This window comes from Castor canadensis, chromosome 1, assembly GCF_047511655.1.
Source record: "Castor canadensis chromosome 1, mCasCan1.hap1v2, whole genome shotgun sequence".
NCBI lineage: Eukaryota > Metazoa > Chordata > Mammalia > Rodentia > Castoridae > Castor > Castor canadensis.
Genome location: NC_133386.1, coordinates 202,151,168 through 202,172,347, shown reverse-complemented (window position 1 = coordinate 202,172,347; position 21,180 = coordinate 202,151,168). Strand labels below are relative to the sequence as shown.

At 47.8% G+C, this 21,180-nt stretch overlaps 1 protein-coding gene across 3 annotated transcripts; it reads left to right on the top strand.

The window, feature by feature from the left end:
- The first annotated feature begins 32 nt into the window (after window positions 1–32).
- On the top strand, window positions 33–17,271 carry Cdca5 (cell division cycle associated 5). 3 transcript variants are annotated; one of them, XM_074048984.1, is made up of 11 exons: window positions 33–176; window positions 378–469; window positions 547–612; window positions 690–725; window positions 3,062–3,487; window positions 10,381–10,491; window positions 10,840–10,937; window positions 11,165–11,263; window positions 13,120–13,186; window positions 13,320–13,430; window positions 13,573–17,271. In XM_074048984.1, exons 1-11 carry the CDS (start codon window positions 131–133, stop codon window positions 13,639–13,641), a joined length of 1,221 nt encoding a protein of 406 aa, XP_073905085.1. In that variant the 5' UTR covers window positions 33–130; the 3' UTR covers window positions 13,642–17,271. The 3 variants fall into 3 exon arrangements, with proteins under 3 accessions (XP_073905085.1, XP_073905084.1, XP_020020370.1); XM_074048983.1 differs by having other exon boundaries at window positions 13,120–17,271; XM_020164781.2 differs by lacking the exons at window positions 10,381–10,491; window positions 10,840–10,937; window positions 11,165–11,263; ... (1 more) ...; window positions 13,320–13,430; window positions 13,573–17,271 and adding an exon at window positions 4,184–5,750.
- The last annotated feature ends 3,909 nt before the right edge of the window (window positions 17,272–21,180 follow it).

Here is a 21,180-nt window from a genome sequence, read left to right as displayed (position 1 = left end):
CCTTGCGTCACTTCCGCTTCCTCCTCGGCCAGGCGGGTAATTTGAACGTTTCCAGCGGCAGCAGTAGGCGTCCGTTCCGGTAGGCGCGAGCCCGTGTTGGCTGTGGCGGAGATCTAGACCGACCGTAGATATGTCTGAGAGGCATACGCGTCCCAGAGGGGCCGCTCAGCGCTTTGGTAAGTGGAATGCACGCGGGTGAGGTGGGACCGAGTCGTTTGGGGAACACAGTCCCACCGCCGCCCAAGGAAGACTCGTCTCCCAAGGAAAAGCGCCCTCAAAGGGCTTGTTTGGGAACCTTCTTTTGCTTTCCCCAAAACTCGTCTCTAAGTTCTAGGGCTGAAGTTTTTCTCAGCCTCTGAACATTTTTCTTCTTTTAGGGCCCAAGACTCCGTCTCCTAATTCTCTGCGGAGGTCGCAGCGGAAGTCAGGCTCTGATCTCCCTAGCATCCTTCCTGAGATTTGGCAGAAGGTGAGCCCGGGGTTTCTCGGTTGCTGCCCAGAGTCCACTGAACTAACGTAGAGTTCATGGTCACCCTTCTTTTCCAGACACCCCGTGCGGCTCCAGTCAGAAAGCCCATTGTCTTGAAGAAGATCGTGGCTCACACTGTAGAGGTGAGGGCTAAGAGGGAGTAGTGAGTGGGAAGTCAAAACTGGGGCAGCTACTTGATCAATTGCTGTTGTCCCCACAGATCCCAACTGTCCACTCGCCTCGCAGGAGCCCTAGGGTGAGTTCATTTCGATGTGACAGTATTCTGTAACAGTTTGCTTTTGGACACTCTCATGCATTGCCAGTCTTGAAGTCTCCCTGGAGACCTAATTAGTCTTTAACTCTTTATCCCCCGTGTGTTTCTATTTCCTTAAAAAGTTGAGCCATCTCCTGACTTCTCTGTTATCTTTCTAACCCATTTTGTCCTCAGTTTTTATGTTCAGTTATTATAAAGTTAGTTACGTGTATGGTGCTTTTACAGTTTTAGCAGAAATTGTTAGCGAGGATGGTTCAGCAATAGGAAGATACAATAAATAAGAAATGCTCACTGCCTTTGAAGAACATACGCATTGGTAGAAAATGATTGCAAAGGGCTGCAATAAGAAAATTCTAGATGCTCCGATGGTACTTAACCCAGACCAGGTATCTCGGGATCTTTCACAGAAGAAGAAACATTCCCTGATGAAGTGTTTAAAGACAAGTAAGGGTGTTCTGGGCAAAGGAAGCCATGTTGGCAGAGATCTGAAGTCCAAAGTAAAATCGCAAGGTTTGGGGAATGGCAGTTGTTTGGTGTCTGCAGTAGACCAGGTCAGGGGAGGGAGCACGCTAAACCAGAGCGGATCTGATAAAGCATGAAAGCTATGTTTGGGAACTTGGAGCTTCATCCCTGAGTACATGGGCAGCTTTTGGAAGCATTTGTTGTTTTTGTGTATGGTGCTAGAGATCAAACCAAGGACCTCGTACATACTAAGTAGGTGCTCTGCCACTAAGTACCCAGCCAACCTTTGGGAAGTTTTAAGCAAGGTATTGGTGAAATCAAATCTGAATGTATAGAAAGAGCCCTTTGGGAACTATGTGAATGGCTGCCCTGGGATCCCACGACCAGGTAGGAGGATGTAAAGCCCAAGAAACCAGAAGCAAGATGGTGAGAACCTGACTAAAGTAGCAGCAGAATGGTGTCCTCTCCCTCAACTCTCACGTCTGTTCCATCATATAGGACTGAGCTTAAAGGGAACATCCTCCAAAGTCCTTCCCTGGCCATCCACACCCTATCACTGTCACATTCTCTATAATTCTCCTTAGACCTTATTCGTATTTGATGGTATACCAGCTTGCATGTTTGCTGTCTTTCTCTCTCCTCTGTGACCATATATACCTTGAGAGCAGGGACTTCAGCTTCCCCTGTGGTAGCCATTCATTCTTGTTAGCTGAGATTCATGACACTGAGCGGAATAAAGTTGTCAAGATCTGGGTGACTGCTTGGCTGTAGAGGATGCGGAAGAAGTAGTCAGAGGTGATTCTCTAGAGCTTGCAGCCAAGAAACGTCTCTCTTAATGACCGGCTTACTTCCTTATATTGTATTAGAGCTAAGAGTCATTGGATTTGTCTTGCTTCCACCATGACTTGGCCTCCAGAAAGCTCAAAGCCAGGTTTCTTGTACATTAACTCAGTGAGCACCCACTGGGCATAGGCAGGGTCAGACAGGCAAAGACCCCTGCTCTCAGGAAGCTCCTCTTCTAGTGACTGAGACAACCAGTAAACAAGCCAGCATGAGATGGCAGTGTTGCTGTATCAAAAATAAGAGGTCATGGTGACTGAAAAACTTAGAAGAAGTGAGATGGTGTTGATTTGGATTCCATAAGGGACAGCCTCTCTGAGGAAGTCTTTGAGCTGAGAGTGGAATTATGAGGACCTAGAATGTTTCAGATTAAGCCTTTCCTGTTCACCGTCTTGCCATGGTTCCCTTGGTCTCAGAAAAGAAGCCCTTGTGGTGGCCTACAGAGTACCCTATACCAATACCCCCAACTCTATCACTTTTTTGGGGGGTGTAGTACTGGGATGTGAACTCAGGGACCTCACACTTGCCAGGCAGGCACTCTACCACTTGAGCCACTCCACCAGCCAAGGTTTGTTGTTGTTGTTGTTGTTTTATTCCCTGCTGTACTTGCAGTGCCTAGAACAGTGTCTGGAACAGGACAGCTGGCCAGTAGATACTTACTGACTAAAAATCTTCAGCAGTAGTGTGGCAAATGGACCATCGAGAACGATACTGGAAGCTGGCAGAGCAATTAGGTCACTGAGTTGGTCTAGATGGGGTATTGGGGGCTTGTGTCAGTTAGTGAGAGGGGCTTGGGTATAGGGCACACTTGGAAACAGCAATAGCACCAGCAGACATGTCAAGTCTTGTCTTGCAGTGGACTCAGGAGCAGTGACAGACTATTTTTTAAAAATGTTTGGTGGGGGAGGACTTTCCACCCTCAATATTCTCTGGCCTTTCTGGGAGTGAGTGATCCAGCTGTGTAACTAACACTAACTGTTAGTTAAAGTGTAACTAACTCTTCTGTCTTGGTACAGATTGCTTTTTTCTTGGAGAAAGAGAACAACCCTCCTAAGGAGGCTACTAAGGAGGACCTCTTCAAGACAAACAGTGTCCCCCTCACCCCCACCACCACTCCTGTGCTGTCCTCCCTGAACATCAAGTCCATCTCCAAGGAAGGAGAACTAGATGCCAGAGATGTGGAAATGTCTAAGAAAGTCAGACGCTCCTACAGCCGCCTACAGACCATCAGCTCTGACTCTACCTCCACCCCAGCCCATGGGTCCTGCTCTGGCTTCAAGGGGTCTGAAGAGTTGTCCAGAGTCTCACCTGTGGTGGGTTCAAAACCAGTTGAGGTCCCCAAGGTCCTTGCCAAACCCTTGGCCCCAGATACAACACTCCCTGGAATCTCTCCCCCAGTTGTGAAAGAGAAACGAAAGAAGAAAAAGGCACCAGAGATCTTGGTGAGTAAGAGACAGAACCTTTCCTTTTTTTTTGTAGTATTGGGATTTGAACTCAGGACCTTGTGTTTGTTAGGCAGACACTTTACCACTTCAGCCAAATCCTCAGCCATTTTTGCTTTGTTTATTTTTGACATAGCGTCTCGTGTTTTTAAAATTTTGAGGGTGGGAGGAACCAGGGTTTGAACTTCTGTTTTTTTGTGTTAATAATGGGGTTTGAACTCATGACCTCACAGTTGCTAGGCAGCTGCTCTACCACTCCTTCAGCCAAGGTACCAGTACGGGTTTGAATTCAGGGCTTTGCACTTGCTAGGCAGGCACTCTTAACACTTGAGCCACTCCTCCAGCCCAAAGGTCAAGTGTTTTTGCCCAGACCAACCTGGAACACCATCCTACTTAGGCTTCCTGCGCAGCTGGGATGACGCGTTGCCACACCCAATTTTTGTTGAGTAGGGGTCTTGATAACCTTTTGCCTGGGGCTGGCCTCAAACCATGATCCTCCTGATCTCCACCTCCCAAGTAGCTGGGATTATAGGCATGTGCCACTGTGCATAGTGGGGCAGGGCCGTTTCTGTGGCCATGCCAGGGTTCAAGAGTTTTGGGCTCTTAGGAAGGCAAGAGTTTTCAGGGTGTGGATGACATGCTCCTGCAAATACAGCAACCCTCCCCACTCATCTGCTCCCATTTCTTTTCCCCCAGAAATCAGAGTTGGATGAGTGGGCCGCGGCCATGAATGCTGAGTTTGAAGCTGCTGAGCAGTTTGATCTCCTGGTTGAATGACATGAATTGGGGGTGCATCTGGTCACATTCCCCTCCTCCCTGTACATACCACCCTCTCAGTGGAGAAGGCAACTGGGGTCCCTTCCACTGGCCTCACTTTCTTCGAGTGTGTTGCTCCCCATGAGGCCTGTCTACCTCAGAGGGAAACTGTCTCAGTTTCAGGAAATGGGACCTGCCTGGCCTGGCCATTCTCTTGTGTCCTGAGTAGCCGTCCTCTCCTTCCTACCTCCCCAAAGTGTCAGGGGTGAGAGTCCACTTCTACTCTTCTTGGGAGCTGTGGCTGCTCTGAATCAGATCAGTCCTGACAGAAACAGGCTCCAGAGAGTGTGGCTGGTCTCAGGCTGTCCCTGCAGAGTTGCCCCCTGTTGGTGGCTTGGGTCCCAGCCATGAGCCAATCTATGTAAAGAGACTGCATTCCATGGGTTTCCTGTCCCATTCTATAGACAGTCCAAGAGAGAATTCATGGGCTGGAGACAGTTTCTCTGTTGAGGAAGAAGCTGGACATTGAGCCTGTGGACCGAGTTTTGAAGGGAGCCTTGGCTCAGCTCCATACTGTAAATATTTACTAACAATCTCTGGTATGTCTGTGTTCTGCTGTTGTTATTGAGGCGCTGCTGCTTAGGGGAAGAGGGTATATTTCTGAGTAGCAACCAGGTGCCATGGACTCCAGATGCTGCAGAACCTGAGGCCCTGGATTGGTCACCTTCACAGAATGGGGGTGACCCTCAATCTATTTCTTACAAAATGAGCTTCAGAGTCCTCAGCCCTGGAATATGGGTCGACAGGTCCCGGTGCCACCAGCATTTTGCAACTACATCTATAAAGTTCTAAACTGCTTTTCTTGCATGCCAGAAAACTGGCAGAGGTTGATAGCAGTTTTCTCTTTTAGCTCCTTTATGCTATCACATAAGAACACTGCCAAGGGAGGTGCTGAGAGTGGAAAGGGTAAGGGACACATCTCCTTGTTTTTGGCAAATTTTCACCACCTTTCCCTTTCCTCGGATCAGTAGAAGGTATGGTTTGAAAAGCTGCCCTACCCACCCTGACTCCCACCATAGTCCAGGCTGCTGCACTTTTGATGTATACAAGTTCACAGAAGTAGCAACTGAGAGTAGGGAGGAGCTGGTGGATATGAGAATGCCAGTGAAGATGAGTGCTCAAGTAGGATCCTGGGTGGAGTGGTGTCAGCCTGGTGGGCACAAATGGAGTCCTATGTCCATTCAACACCTCATGCTGTCAGACCCTGACCAGAGTAAACCCAGATAGCCTTGAATGAACCACACCTACAGAGCTCTGGTCCTCATTGGCTGGTAGGGCAGAACTCCAGAAGTGCCTTGTCCTGCAGAATCAGGAGAAGCTGGATGATGATGCTGAGTTGATCTCATCACTGTAAACCTTTCTCTGTCCCTGAGGAGCTGACTGATGTAAAGGAAACTTGGGATTTTGTTTTAAGATAAACCTGATTAAAGAGTTTCTGCCTATCATAGACTGCCTCTCTTCAATTGAATCAAAAGAAGCACGGAGGTTGTGAGGCACTCTTTGGGCTGTGTCACCAGAGCTATCCCTTTGTGCAAGCTAACAGCCTGGCCACCCTCTAGTGGCCCTGTGCTACCACAGGGTGTGTGCTACCTGCCCCTCACAACTGTTCCTTGTGTTCAGTCACCTTTCCTATAGGACTGCCTGGAATAGAGGCCTGGAGGTGAGTCCCATACCCTCCTGTCCCAGGAGGGAAGAAATTGTATCTGTGGCTGTTAAGTGCTTTCCCACCCCAGAGAGGGGTGTGAGACCTCCTGAGTCTAGCCTGTTCCCCTTTGCTTTCAGTCTCCTTTGAGCCTGGCCCTCACCTTGTGGCCCAGTTTGGACATAGCAGTGCAGGAGATGGTGGGGTGCCTGGAGTTGCTGGTTGAAGATGCCGATTCTCAGGCAGCCTCCCACTCGGTCTGATACAAGGCCCAAGGGTCATTCATGCAGAGGCACAACCAGCCTGCCTTCCATCTCATCCTTGCCTCCTAGTTCAAGAAATCAAGGGCACTGCATTCTCCCCGGAGCCATCCATTTTGTTCTCTTGACTCTGAGACCTCTCTCCTTTAAGTCCTAAGTGACTATGTTTGTTTGAAAGCATATCCAGAAAAGTCTTGACCAGCATCTGTTGGCTGCTGCCATTCCTCCCTTCCTTTCAAACCAGGCTCAGGGCTGGTGGAGTAGCTCAAGTGGTAGAATGTCTGCTTAGCAATCGTGAGGCCCTGAGTTCAAACCCCAGTACCACACCAAAAAAAAAAACCAAAAATCAGGCTCCTTAAAGTTGCTCTTTTTGTTTTGGCAGTGCTGGGGTTTGAAATCAGGGCCTCACTCTTGTGAGACAGGCGTTCTACCACTCGAGCCACTCTGCCAGCCCTGTTAAGTTGCTCCTTCCTCCTAATTTATTCCTGGTTCCTTTTGTAGCTTACAGGTAACCAGTGACCCACGGCAGCTCCCACACAGCCTCCTGCCACTGCACTCTGGGTCCTAAGCCCCTGGCCCCCTTAGGAGACTTTGGCCCAAGGCCAGGTGGTCCTCCCAGCATCTGGGCCTAGACAAGGCTTCCTTTCCTATACTCCCACTACGAGACTGACAAGATAAACTCTGACAGTCATCTTGTCCTCCAAGTCTATTTCCAACCATTTGCCAAACTATGGCCCAAACAACCCCATTGACAAACATATCTCCATGTAACTTATCACCCATGGGTCACACTCAGGTCCTTCTGGGGACCCTTTACCCCTCACCCTGTGTCTCAGCAGAAGAGCCCACACTTGAATACACCATCTCCTGCCCTCACCTGCTTTAGTTTCCCTCTCCCCTTTTGGGGTACCCTTTGTTCCCTGGCCAGGATCCCCTATGTGGCTGATATCAGGCAACACGGTACAGTCTCTGGGGCTCTGCAATAGAGTTTGTGGCTCCCTCTTACAGCTCAGGCTTTCTGTGCAGGCCTCTGTGTGACTCATCTCTCTGCACTGGCCATCTGCAAATCTGGGTTGTCTCCAATCCCTAGGAACTTGTGACACAATTGAACTGTGTTTAGAACTTGACCCAAGGCCCACACCAGACTGGCTGGTCAACCAGTTTTACTAGGGACCAGTGAGTATGAGAATTCTAGCCTGCTGTGTTAATAAGTTACCCTTTCTTTGTCTTTTCTTGTATTTAGATCTTTAGGCCACTATAGTTTTTCTTCATGGTGTAAAGCAGCTACTGTGGGCCTCCCTCCATGTGAAGTGTTTTTATGTTTTATGGAGTCGTTTCTTTAGGCCTGGTTTCCAAAGTGAAATCATCAGAGGCAAGGATTTTGCTTAGTTTTGTGGATTTTTTTTTTTTTCTTTTTTTCAGTTCTGGGGTTTGAACTCAGGGCCTTTACCTTGAGCCACTCCACCAGTACTTTTTTGTGAAGGGTTTTTCAAGATAGAGTCTCGAGAACTGTTTGCCCAGGCTGGCATTGAACCTCGATCATCCTGATCTCTGCCTCCTGAGTAGCTAGGATTACAGGTGTGAGCACCTGGCAGTTTTGTGAATCTTGTTTCATGAAGCCAGGGTTTCTGGGACAGTTGAAACCTGGTGCAGAGCTGCCTGCTTCTGAACAGTCACACCACCCCAGAACTTGACATGTCCCTGGGGTAATAGGTGACCAGGCCCTCTACAGAGGCATCTGCTTACATCATGGGCACAGGAACTGTGTGAGTTCCATATAACACAGCACATTATATAGAAGCCACAAGTCTCCCAGAGGCCCAGATAGAGTTCAGGTTGAAGGCCCACATCTGGGGTCACTGCTCGTCCTCAGATTGAGTTGTCCTTGATCACTTGGTCTGTAGATTCACAGGATTTGAAAAATCTGAGGGTATAAAATGGTGACGGTCCTAACTATTAATCATTTTCCATTGAGGTATTTTATTTATCTAAATTACATATAAACATTACTTACATTTAATGATATCTTATAAAATATATTGTGTTAAACACATTTTTTGTGTGTGTTATTGGGATTTGAACTCAGGGCTTTTTGCTAGGCAGGTGCTCTACCACTTGAGCCATGTCTCCAGCTCATATATTGTAATATTAATTTATTTACTTTGGTACATGAGATTGAACTCAGGGCCTTGTATATGCTAGACAAGTTCTCTACCACTTAAGCTACTTCCCTAGCCCTTGTTTACATTTTTATTTTGAGACAAGCTCTCTCTAAGTTGCACAGGCAGGCCTCGAACTTATGATCTTTCCTCAGTCTCTTGAGTAGCTGTGATTACAAGGCATGCAATACATGCCCTGTTATTATATTATCTGTATTATTTATAGGTATAGTGTAATATATATGAAAGAAAAAAGAATCCTAGGATTTTCCCCTCCTGTATGTTTTTGTCTTGCTTCCTTGTGGTCTATGATGCCAGCTGAAGTCATCAGAACCATGAAACAATGAAGGATGATTCTTATTTTCCTACATCTTTGAGTCACATGTGACATCTGGAACTGGTTGCTGCACACTGTTTAACCTGCCTGCGAGGGTCACAACTTTCCCAACTCTGTGACATGACTGATTTTACACATGCCAGTGTGCCTGCGTGTAGTCATCACAGAAACCAGATACTGTGGCTCACAGCTTAGTAAGAAGCTGGCATTTATTTGCCTCTTTTTGACACTGCTGATGCTTCTGAGGGCATCAACATGTTATGATGGCAACACAGAAAGAAGGTAGAAGGAGGACAAGAAGGGTGAGCACGGAGTTACAAGCGACCTCATACTTGTGACTTTGGGAGAAGCTATGTCCAGCCATATTGGTGGAATATCTCACAGCATCTCTAGAGATGGAAATGTCAGACTCAGGCACTGGGACCATCCAGGACCAGTCTGACGGGATCCTGGGAGGAGGAGCATTTGCTCAGCAGGACTGATTGGCAGAGTGGAGGAGCCTTGGGGGCAGGAAGAGTCATTGACCAAGAAGGTGGTGAGAACGAGTAGGGATGGTGTCAGGAAGTAAGGCTCCCTGATGGATTGAGTAGATGCTTGTTTGAAGGCGGGAAGTTAGGTGGGTTAGAAAACAAGTCTCCACCACAGGGTCTCCAGTGCCACACTGATTACTCTGTCCTTTGATTTGCTTCTCAGTGTCCACTGACAGGTGATTTCTATGCTCAAAGTAGGAGGGAGTCTCCACTTTTTTACAAAACTTCTGTAGGATTCCTTTATTTTTTTTCAATTTTTTTTTTCATTTTTTTGAGACAGGGTCTCGCTATGTAGCCCAGCTTATCTTGAACTCACAATCCTCTTGCCTTAGTCCCCCACATACTGGGATTACAGGCATGTGCCATTAATTTTGTAACTATTGTCCTCTTTGCACCTCCCCATATACACACAACTTCCATTTGGAGCGACTCAGTTTATAAGAACTGTTCATGTGTAGTTTTGATTTGATTGCCAGATAAAATACAGAACAGCCAGTAAAATTTTAATTTCAGATACTGAGTAACTCATATGTGTGTGTGTGTGTGTGTGTGTGTGTGTGTGTGTGTGTGGTGCTGGGGATCAAACCCAAGGTCTCATACATGTTACTCAAATACTGTCCCTCTGCTGAGTGCCGGTGGCTCATACCTGTCATCATAGCTACCCAAGTGGCAGAGATTAGGAGGATCAAGGTTCCAAGCCAGCCCCTCCCCAGGCAAATAGTTTGTGAGACCCTATCTTCAAAAAAAACCTATCAAAAGGGGCTGGCAGAGTGGTTCAAGTGGTAAGAGCTCCTGCCTAGCAAGTGTGAGGCCATGAGTTCAAACCCCAATACCACCAAAATAAAAAACATAAACAAAATGCTGTACCTCAGCTAAATCAACAGCCCTGATTAATTTTTTAGGGTAAATATATTCCAAACATTACAAGGTATATACTTATACTAATCAAGTATTCATTATTCACATGAAATGAGGTTTAACTAGCCATCCTGTACCATATCTGCAACTGTCAACTCTCACTTTGAGAGATCTGGCTTGCTAGATGGAGCTGGTAATGGATCCTCCCCAGGCTGAATGTTACCCCAAGAAAACCAGACCAGGCTGGAGAGGGCAGGCAGGTGGGTCACCAACCAGGCTTGTGTCCCTCAGTTTTCCAGGTTCATAGGAAGAGCCTACTCGGAGCAGGACTTGAAACCAGTGGTGCAGCCTGTTGAGCAAAACCCTGAAGAACCTCAGGTCTCCAGGAAGTCAAACACAGAGGTGACAGCAAGCACTGGGGCCTCTCACAACAGAGGGCAAGGGAGGTAGGATGGCTGAAGAAGCTGTTCTTCAGCCTGAATGGAGACCCGAGCTCCCCATTATCACACTTTCTTGTGGCAGGCTTCAGCTGTTAGGGAGACTGGGCCCAGCTTCTAGATCATTCCCAGCTTCAGGGCCTCTTGAGCAGCTCTCACTCATACCTCCTACCACTACTTCCTCCACGGGCTATGCAGAGGACAAGCCTCTGAAAAGCAGGGAGATGGCGGGGCAGGAGGGCAAAGGAGAACCCAAGCTGTTAGGTGAGCAGACTCATGCCACCCCAGTCACCATGGCACCTTCTCTGCAAAGCCACCTTCTCCAGCTCAAAAGTCAGACCTGCATTTGGAACCCACCGTCACGTTCCTGTTTACACTCCTGAACACACCTGAGCCCAAAGATCCTGAATCGTAAGGCTGTGTGAGTGGGTGTGAGTAGGTATGGGAAGGACAGGGGCCAAAAGATGCTTCTTTCTCCACGGGAACATCCAGACCTTGGCCAGGACTCAGCCCTGGGCTGTACAGGAGGGAGGCCCAGACAGGACTGAAGAAGGCTGGGTCTTGGGCTGGGCACCCCCACGCTGTCCCCACACAGTCTCCAGACTCTCTGGTCTGACCCTTGCTCCCCTCCCTCCCAGGGACTCAGAGATCCAGGAGAGCAGGTTCCTTGATCAGGAAGACTGGGGTCCCCATCGGACCTCAGAGGAGATGAGGCATTTGCAAAATGACTGCGTGAGGTGAGCTGGGTGGGGCAGGTGGTGGCAAGCTAAGCGACAAGATGTCCCCCCATTAAGGCTAGGCCTGATTCTTAGTCAGATCTTGGGCTGATGCTGTAGTTTGAGTCTTCACTCATCCTCCTTCCGCTTCCTATCCCTTGTGTCCTCTCCCTTGCCTTCCTACTGTCCCAGCCTGGATGACCTAGCCAGCGGGGCTCTCACCTTCCAAGAAGGCAATATGAGCAAGACCTGCCCAACCAACGTGGGGACCTCAGCCATGGCCATAGCCCTTTCCATTCAATCTGCTGTTGTCCATTGGTGGATTTTCCAGTAGCTGCCTATCAGGAACTCCCACCTTTAAGTTTCTAAGAGCTGGTTCAGTATGTGAGGACAGGGTCTGTTCTCTGATGTCAGGCTCTGGAGCTTGAGTCCATACCATCCTATGGTCATTTGTTCCTCTGGTAAGGCCAAGATCAATCCCTACCTGGCAACAGAGATCTTGGCTCTATGACCATGTGTCTGAATAATGGAAGCTTCCATTCATACACAGCTTACACGGCATGTTCAGACAGGTCTGGTTCCTCTCACTTGCCTGGAACCACACAGAATCCTGTCCCAGCCCTGATATAGCCCACGGGAGTTGCCAGCACTCTGACACCTGTCCCCTTCCAAGGAGGCCTCAGAGGAGTCATAGTCCAGCCCATGTTATGAAGCAGCCTGCCCTTCTCTCACTAAAGAAGAAAAAAAGAAAAAGCATGATTGGGGAAATTATGAAATGGAGACTAAAAAAAAACCAATACAAAGGATCAATGAAACAAAGAGTTGGGTCCTTTGAAAAGATAAACAAGATTGACAAACCCTTAACCAAACCAACCAAAAGAAAGAGAAGACCCAAATAAATAAAATTAGAGCAGAAGAAAAGTGATATTATAATAGATACCACTGAGGGTCATTACAGAATATTTTGAAAAGTTATATACCAATAAATTTGAAAACCTACAAGCAATGATGAAATTTCTAGATACACATGATCTACTAAAATTGAACCAAGAAGATAAGATACAAAAATACCTAAACATCTAGATTGAGTAATGAGGTTGATGCAGTAATAAAGAATTTCCCAGTAAAGAAATTCACTGCTGAATTCTACCAGACCTTTAAAGAAGAACTAACACCAATGCTCCTCAAACTAGTCCATAAAATAGAAAGTTAAGAAAAGCTTCCAAACTTCATTCTATGAAGCCAGTATTACCCTGATAACAAAAGTGGATAAAGACTCACATACACACACATACACACACACATAAAATGTAGACTAACTTCTCTGATGAACACAGACAAAATTCTCAATAAAATACATGCAACCAAGCTGGGCGCTGGTGGCCCATGCCTGTCATCCTAGTTACTTGGGAGGCTGAGATTGGGAGGATTGAGGTTCGAGGCCAGCCCAGGAAATAGTTCTTGAGACCCCCATCTCCAAAATAACCAGAGCAAAATGGACTGGAGGTGTGACTCAAGCAATAGAGTGCCTGTTTTGCAAGTGTGAAGCCCTGAGTTCAAACTGCAGTCCCACCAAAAAAAAAAAAAAACTAAAAATTTTTTAAAAGACACCAAAAAGGAAAAATACCCTAAAATTTTAAAAAAGAAAAAAATGCAGAATTATTCATCTGGGATCCCTATACATCTCAGTGTAATTTGGATTTTCATTTCCCTGATGGCTGAGGGTGACATGGGGAAAACAGTTCCCTCCCCAGTGGTAGTGACAAAAAGACTGGACTTCTAGTGAAACTCTGGTCACAGGTGGCTGACACAGGAGGTGAGTAGAGGGGGCTGCCTGGGAAAAGAGCCTGAGGACTGAGAGAGTCTTTCAACCCTAGGCTTCGGGAGGCACTGAGCACTACCCAAAGAGAAAACCTGGCCCTGAGGGAGAAGCTGCAAAACCTGGTGAGACCCTTGGCCCAGCGGCCTGCCTTAGCTTCACCTACTCCCTGCCGCCCAGCCCAGCCTCTGTGCTATGGGAACGCAGGCAGTCCTGCCACTCAATACCCACCGTGGACCTTGCAACTCTTTGTCCCAGCCTACCTCACTATACCAGAGCCTGAAGGAGGAAGTCTTGGCCTTGCAGGAGGAAACCAAGGTCACCCAGGAGAAGGCCCCTGCTGGGCATGTGCCATCGGTGCTGTTCCAGGTGCATGGGCAGCAGCAGTGAGTGGGGAGGGAGGGCTCCTGCCCAGCAACACTGGAACAAACCTCCCACCCCTCTGCCTGCCACAAGACTCCCCAAGGGCAGCACTGCTGGTCCTGCCACCCGACCTTCCCCTCGCCCACAGAAACCACAGGGAGCCTTGGATGGACCTGAGGCCCCAAGATCCGACACCTCCTGGGGAAGCCTCCACTAGCCTGTGTCTCTCCAGGTGCCGGCAATAAACGTTGCTACTGAGCTGCAGCTCCACCAAGTGTCTATGAGCTGGAGACTCAGGTGGGGAGCAGATGGCCACCAACTCCAAAGTGAGCTTGGTTTCTGGATCACCCTCTGACTTCCTGCCTCCCTCCGTTGTCATAGTCCTGATTCCACCTACCCCCATGGCCTTGCCTGCCCTCAGACACATTCAAGGGTGATGTTCCCTTGATAAGCCCTGGGGTGGGACAGGAAGGGGGACCCACACCCCTTCCCCAGGAGGATCAAGGCACCTGCTGTAACTAACTCCAAAGTACAGGAAGAAGGACTGGGGGCGTGGCTTAGGTGGTAGAGCACCTGCTAGCAAGCATGAGGCTCTGAGTTCAAACCCCAGTACCACCAAAAAAAAAAAAAAAACAGTGCAGCCAAAGTGCAGGTTGAAACTAGGGAGGGGTAGGAAGAGCCACTTGCCACCTGTGACCCTGGCTAAGTTGTGGGGTGGGGAGAAGAGAGGTAGTGGGAACTTCCCAAGGGCCTAGTACCCTTCAGCCTGGAGAGGCAGCTGGATTTGGCCTCAGAGCTTGAGGGCTGGGGCCCATCAGCTTCTCCACCCTCAGGATGTGACCAGCCCCAGGAGCAGCTCCAGGTGTCCCATGATTCCTAAGGTAAGGAGAGACAAAGACAGAATAAGAGTGTAAAGGCAAGGCATAACTTCCTGCAACTTAGAAACAGTTTTTGCACAACTACACAATGGAGCTACTTCAGTTTTTTGCCTTCAGCTCTGTAACAAGGAAAGCGGTACAATGACAAACCCATCTTAAAGGACATAAAAAACTGGATGTATGTATTTAAGGGGAAGAAAAACAAGGAATCCTGGGCTAAGGGTGTACGTAGCTCAGTGGTAGAGCACTTGCCTAGCATGCAAAAGGCCCTGGGTTTGATTCCAGCATCACAAATAAAATAAATTTGTATACAATTTTTAAAGAGAGAGAAGGAATCCTGAAATAAGATTGCTAAATTAGATACAAAATTTAGTATTGGGTGTTGGTGGCTCACACCTGTAATGCTAGCTACTTGGGAGGCTAACATTGGGAGGATTGAGATTTGAGGTCAACCCCAGGCAAATAGTTCGTGAGACCATATCTCCAAAATAGCCAGAGCAAAATGGACTGTTGGTGTGGCTCAAGCAGTAGAGTACTCATTTTGCAAGTGTGAAGTTCTGAGTTCAAACCCTAGACTCACCAAAAAAAAAAAAAAATTAACATCCTATAGGTTATTTTTTCCTATTTCATTTTTTTGGTGGGAAGGGAGGAGATGCTGGGGATGGAACCCTGAACCTCAAACATACTAGCCAAGTGCTCTACCACTTGAGCTATATCCTCAGTCCTATAGGGCAATTTTTAAAGAAGTCCCGCTGGGCCTTGTGGCCATACCTATAATCCCAGCACTCAGTGGTGGCAGGAGGATCACAAGTTCAGGACCAGCCCAGACCACATAGTGAGAATGGCTCAAAACACAAAAGTAAATAAATTCCCACACTCCTAATGTTTCTATTATTTACTGGGCACAAATCCTGCACATGTTCCGGAAGAACCCTCTAACGCTACAGAACCCAGGCCCTAAGTAGTGGTAAAAGGCCAATCAAGCAGAATCCTTCATTAGCCTTCTATGGAAAGTGCCAGGATGGCCTTTGTGCTTTTTGCCCTCTTCTGGGAGACACCAGCCAGGCGCGTGGGGTTTCTGTCTGGCCCTCCCTCTGTTCTGGCTTGGCCTTTGCAGCCTCCTAGCACTAATCTATCCCAGGCAAGACAGCCCAGCATCCACTTAAAGGATGAAGGTTTGGCTTTCAGTTAAAGCATGGGCCCAAGAAAGGAGTCAGTGCTTTTCAGCAAAAGCAGCTCAACCACCTGTGATATAGTGACTTTGTCACTGAGAAAAATGAGCCTTGGAGGGCTGTCAGCAAGGGATGACATGGTGTCCCCAGAAAGTTAGTACAGTTATCTACATCAGTCCTTTTGTCTGGCGAGGGAAGAACTCAGACAAGACACAAAAATACAGCAAAAATGAAGGCGAAGTTTATGGAAAGGAATTCACTTTCAATAGACTGAAAGTGGGTCGTATCGAGTGAAAATGACAATATTATAGTAAAGTGTATTAGAATAGAGATACTTTCAGGGTGGTCTCAGAAAGAGCGGTAAAGAATGACAATTCCTTGGGCCTGCCATTAAACTTTGCTCTATGGACATGAAAAAAAAAAAAAAAAAAGAATGACAATTCTTAGCTGGGCGCTGGTGGCTCATGCCTGTAATCCTAGCTACTCAGGAGGACTGGGGTTCAAAGCCAGCCCTGGGCAAATAGTTCACGAGACCCTATCTCAAAAATACCCAATACGAATAAAGGGCTGGTGGAGTGGCTCAAGCGGTAGAGAAAGTACGTCCTGAGTTTGAACCCGAGTACTGCAAAAAAACAAACAAGCCTTTGTGTGACCTTGACGGGTTATTTTGATCTTCACAGGGTTCTGTTAAGAGTTAGAAGGTTTATTTCTTTAGACTTTCAGTGGTACTGGTGGGTTTGAACTCAGGGCCTTGTGCTTGTTAGGCAGGCGCTCTACCACTCGAGCGCCTCCACCAGACTGGAAAGTTTTAACAGTAGTGTTTTCCTCTCAGAGACCCTGAAGACTGCCCTTTATGTACTTTTGCATATCCCACCCCCATGGCTAGCTGCTACCTACCAGTGGCCCTACTGTTCTGGACATTGCTGTGTGGAGAATGGACAAAAGGGGGTGTTGTGGTCTGAATGTGTCCTCCAAAAGATCCATGGATGGATACCTTACCCCAATGAGGAGGTGTTGGGAGGTTGGGCCTAACAGGGGTGTTTAGGTCACGAGTGTGGAGACCTCATGCACGGATTAAGGCCCATGTCGTGGGAGTGGATTAGTTAGCTTGAAAGCAGACTGAGCCCTTCTTGCTTTGCCTCTTCTCCATGATGTGAGATAACACAGCCAGAAAACCCTCGCCAGATGCTGTCACCTTATTTTTGGATTTCCCAGCGGGGCAGGCTAGTAATGGGGAAAGAAAACAAAACAAAAATCCCTGCCATGGAACTTGACCTGCCTCTGTAAAATGTCACTCCATGCTGAATTCCTCCTTATCCCCACCCAGTACTGTCCTCGGCCATCCCCTCTAGTGGTCATTTTATGGTCAGGATGGCAGCAGTAAACTCCTTTGCAGCTAAAATCTCCCCCAAAAGGCAGGGGAGTCTCTTAGTTGGGTCACCAGAAAATGCCTCAGGCCCAGTAAAGAGGAATCTGTCTTCAATTTGACCTCTCAGGTAAAGCCCTCAACTCAAGACCTCATGAATAGTGGTTGCATCTCCTACATACAATTAAAAACCGGGAAGTCAGCTTAAGTGCATGCACAGAATGCCCCATGTTAGATAATAACACCTGTCAATCAAACCTGTCAATCACCCTAGCCCCTCCTGCAAAGACCATCCAGATTTTCCTGCTGTTTGCTCTTACAACTTATAAATGGCCCTTTGAACAAAGATTGGGGCTTCCGTGCTGTCTACCACAAAAGCTCCTTCTTTTGTGGTGCCTAAACTTTTCTTTCCCTTTCAATAAAACTTCACAACTGCCTTGCAATCTGTGTCTTGGTCCAGTTCTTTGTTCTAGAGACACAAGGACCTGAGAGCTCCACCAGGGTCTTCTGAGACCACCATGGTAACAAGACCAGGATGGATTTTGGATTTCTTCTGAAGGTGCAACCAATGGAAGTGGAGTGTTGGAGAAAGAGAAGTAAAAGCATAGTTCCCCAATTTTTGCCATGAGTGACTAGAAGGATTAAATTGCCATTAATTAAAATGGAGAGGGGGGAAGTCCAGAGCTAAATTTGGGGTGTGTTACATAAGAGAGGCCTCTTGATCACCCAGGTGTGGACATATAGTAGGCAGCTGGAACTGTAAGGGGATCAATGACAGAGGTGACTCCATTTTGGATGAGAGAGGCACTTTAAAAGCAGACATCTGAAGAGGTGTGGGAAACAATGGGCTTCTCAGAGAAATAACAAGCCTGTCACCAAAATAACCAGATGCAGCTGCCCAATGTGGGCAGTGGGCCCCACCACCAGGATGAGCTCACCAAACCCTCCTGGAATGTCCAGATTTAAGGATGGGGGAGGGACAGCAAGAAAATAACTAGACCGCCAATTATAGATGCAGATTTGTGGTAGGTCAGTCGCACCTAAACTAGTCAATCCCCTATATAATCTCATGAACTTGAGTCATCCTTGGGCTTAGCTTTTGCGCTAAGTCCCACACATCAGGGTGCTTTGCTGTCCTTTTAATAAACTCTTAACTCCTGGTCCAGCCATTGTCTAACCAATATCATATCAGAAATACAAAACTAGCGTTCAGAGGACAGGCTCAGATTGGAGACATAAATTTGTGGCTTTTCCCTCTTTATTTGGTCATTTGTATTAGTTATCTATTGCTTTGCTGTAAAATAAATTCCTTCAAAACTTTTGGGTTTAAGCTGGGTGCCTATGGCTCACGTCTGTAATCCTAGCTACTCAGGAGGCAGAGATCAGGAGGATCACCGTTTGAAACCAGCCAGGGAAAATAGTTCATGAGACCTTATCTCGAAAATATCCAACACAGAACAGGGTTGGTGGAGTGACTCAAGGTGAAGGCCCTGAGTTCAAGCACCAGTCCTGGGGAAAAAAGAAAAAAACTTCTGTTGAATTACCTTACAGTTTCAGTGGGTTAGAAGTTTGTTTTTTTTTTATGTAAAGTAGGATTTATTAGAAAGGAAAGGCCACAGCTAGAGAAGTGCAGCGGAGCCTGGAAACTGGTAGCTACAAGTGGGTTAGAAGTTTGAGACGGGCCTGGTTGGGTGGTCTGGCCTTGGGGTCTCCTGTAAGGTTTCAGCTGAGATGTTGATGAGGGCTGTAACATGTTGGCAGTGGAGGACCACTTCCCAGGTGGCTCACATGGTGCTAGCTGATAGGCCTGGGCTCTGCACCATATGTGGCTTGTCTTCAGGGCTGTTTGAGTGGCCTCACAACATGGCACCTGGCAAATGACACCAGAGAGAGCCAGATGGAAGTCTGAAGTCTTTTAGAATCTAACCTTGAAAGTCACTGTCATAGCCACAGTGTCTTCAGGGGCTGTCGTGGGGGCCGGCCAGCACCGTATTTAAAGTCATGATGCTGGGGGAGGTCATCTAGGAAATGGGTGTAGGTAGAGAGCCAAGGCCCGAGCCCTGGGCTCTTCCTCCAAAACCGAGAGGAAAAGAATTCCAATTAAAGGGGCCAAGATGGAACAATCACAAGGGGTTGAAGGACAGCAGGCAAGTATTATCCTAGATGCCAAAAGACCTAGTGTCAAAGGAAGTCAGGGTGATTGGCTCTGACAAATGCTGCCAGGTAGGTGGAGGAGAAGACAGCTCAGTACCTAGAAGAAAGCTGGCCTTCCGAAGAGCAGTCTTTTCTTTTTTTTTTGTGATACTGGGGGCGCTTGAACTAGCTAGGATTATAGGCATGAGCCACTGGCACCCAGCAAGGTCTGTGTTACTTTTTTTTTTTGGTACTGGGGTTTGAACTCGGGGCATTGTGCTTACTAGGCAAGTGCTCTACCACTTGAGCCACGCTCCTAGCTGGACTTCTGAGTTTTATCAGGGGCAGAAAATGGGGCAGTAGCTGGAGGAGCAAGTAGAATTAAGGTTTTTTTCTTTCTTTCTTTTTCTTTCTTTTCTTTCTTTCTTTCTTTTTATTTTTTTTTTGGTAGTACTCATTTGAACTTAGAGCCTCAAGTTTGCTAAGCAGGTGTTCTACCGCTTAAGCCACACTCCCAGCCCCTTTTTGCTTTTTTAGTTAGTTTTCTGATAGGTCCTCATATTTTTTTGCCCAGAGTCAGCCTTGGACCATGATTCCCCAGTTGAGATTAGGTCTCACTAATTTTGTCAGGGTTGGCCTTAAACCTTAATCTTCCTGGTGTCTACTGAGTAGCTGGGATTATAGGTGTGTGCCTCCACACCCAGCCAAGGTATTTTTTTGAAGAGTGGTACTAACCACCATAAATGGGTGTTAGTGGTAGCTGGAAATGACCTAAGGAAAAAGTGAGCCTGGAGTGCTGGGGCACACTTCTAACCCCAACACTGGGAAGGCTGATGCAGGAGGATTGTGAATTTGAGGCCAGGAGGACCCTATTTCAAAAGAAAAAGTGAGTGGAGAGACCATGTTTGAATGGTGAAGGGGTTGGGCTTCAGTGCTCCATGAGTAGAGGCTGGCCTTGCCAACCATTCAGGCATAATAACAGGAAAGGCCTAGGACATGGGCCAGGACTGGGAGCTGGAGAGGGGACCTACCCTCTGGCTGCCTCTAGTCCCAGTGACTGGAGAAACATGGTTAAGAGTGCCGTGGGGAGGTGTCAGACTTGAGAGGAGAGCAGGGGTATCAAATCGTCATCGAGGGGCATGGGAGAGTGAGGGTCCAGCCCAGGTAGTGAGATGACGGCCGGGCGGAATTAAGGGACTGCTGAGGCTGTGCCTACTTTCCAGCTGCAGGCACAGTCAAGGGCAGGGGCGCAGGTGCAGAACCGGTGGAGTTTTGGTGTGGTGGGGAGAGCATTGTTGGGGCTCCAAGGGCTGCAGGCTGGGCCAGGAGGGACAGGAAAGGGTAGAAGAGCAGAGGGGAGGCAGTGGGAAGGGTGACGTTCCCTGGGAGAACTCTTGGGCCAGAGCGGTCACAGGAAGAAGATGGGAAGACAGGTGCTCATACACTTTAGCTACCTAAAGTGATTTCCATCAACACTTACAGTCTAGAAGGTTTAGGGAAGGACCATACTGCCCATCTGGCAAGATGGGGGAAGGGAAGTAGACCAAGGTGCTTATGGCAGTGTAGACACCAACTGACTCCAACAGCCTGGACCAATTTTTTGAGTGTCACCCACACAGACGTTCACACACTCAAATGTCAACCATGTTCACAGCAAAGTCACCCGCTCAGATGTCACACATCTCCAGATGTCCAGGTGTCCTGGCTGACTTCCCATATCCTCTGATTTCTTCTGTGAATGGGTGGAGCTGCTGCCTCAGTATTTTCCTCAGCTGACCTTGGCATAAGGGAGGCTTGTACTCCCTACACCGATGGGCTTCTGATAAGATACAAGGTCACGTTCATCAAAACTGTCTCTCCTTCTGGACTTTGCTTCCCCAGGGCCTGGCATGGACCTGGTATGGAGTTGAGCGAGTGAATGTGTATAAGTGAAGGGAATGCATAAAAAGTGGACAGGTGGAGGGATGGACAGAAGGGAGAGTGAATGGATGGGGATGGAGGAGAAAGTCACCCTGCTGAGGAGGTATGGGCTTCGTGATATATCTTCTCCAAGAGCCTCATCTCCTGCCATAAGCAGGGACCCTTAAGGATAGCAACAAGACATTCTACTAGGGTCCCCTTCTTCCTTTAGCTCCAGGCTTTATATTCTAGGAAGGGGAGGGAGGAGTGGCTGCAATTTACTGAGCCTCCACTGAACACCAGATGCT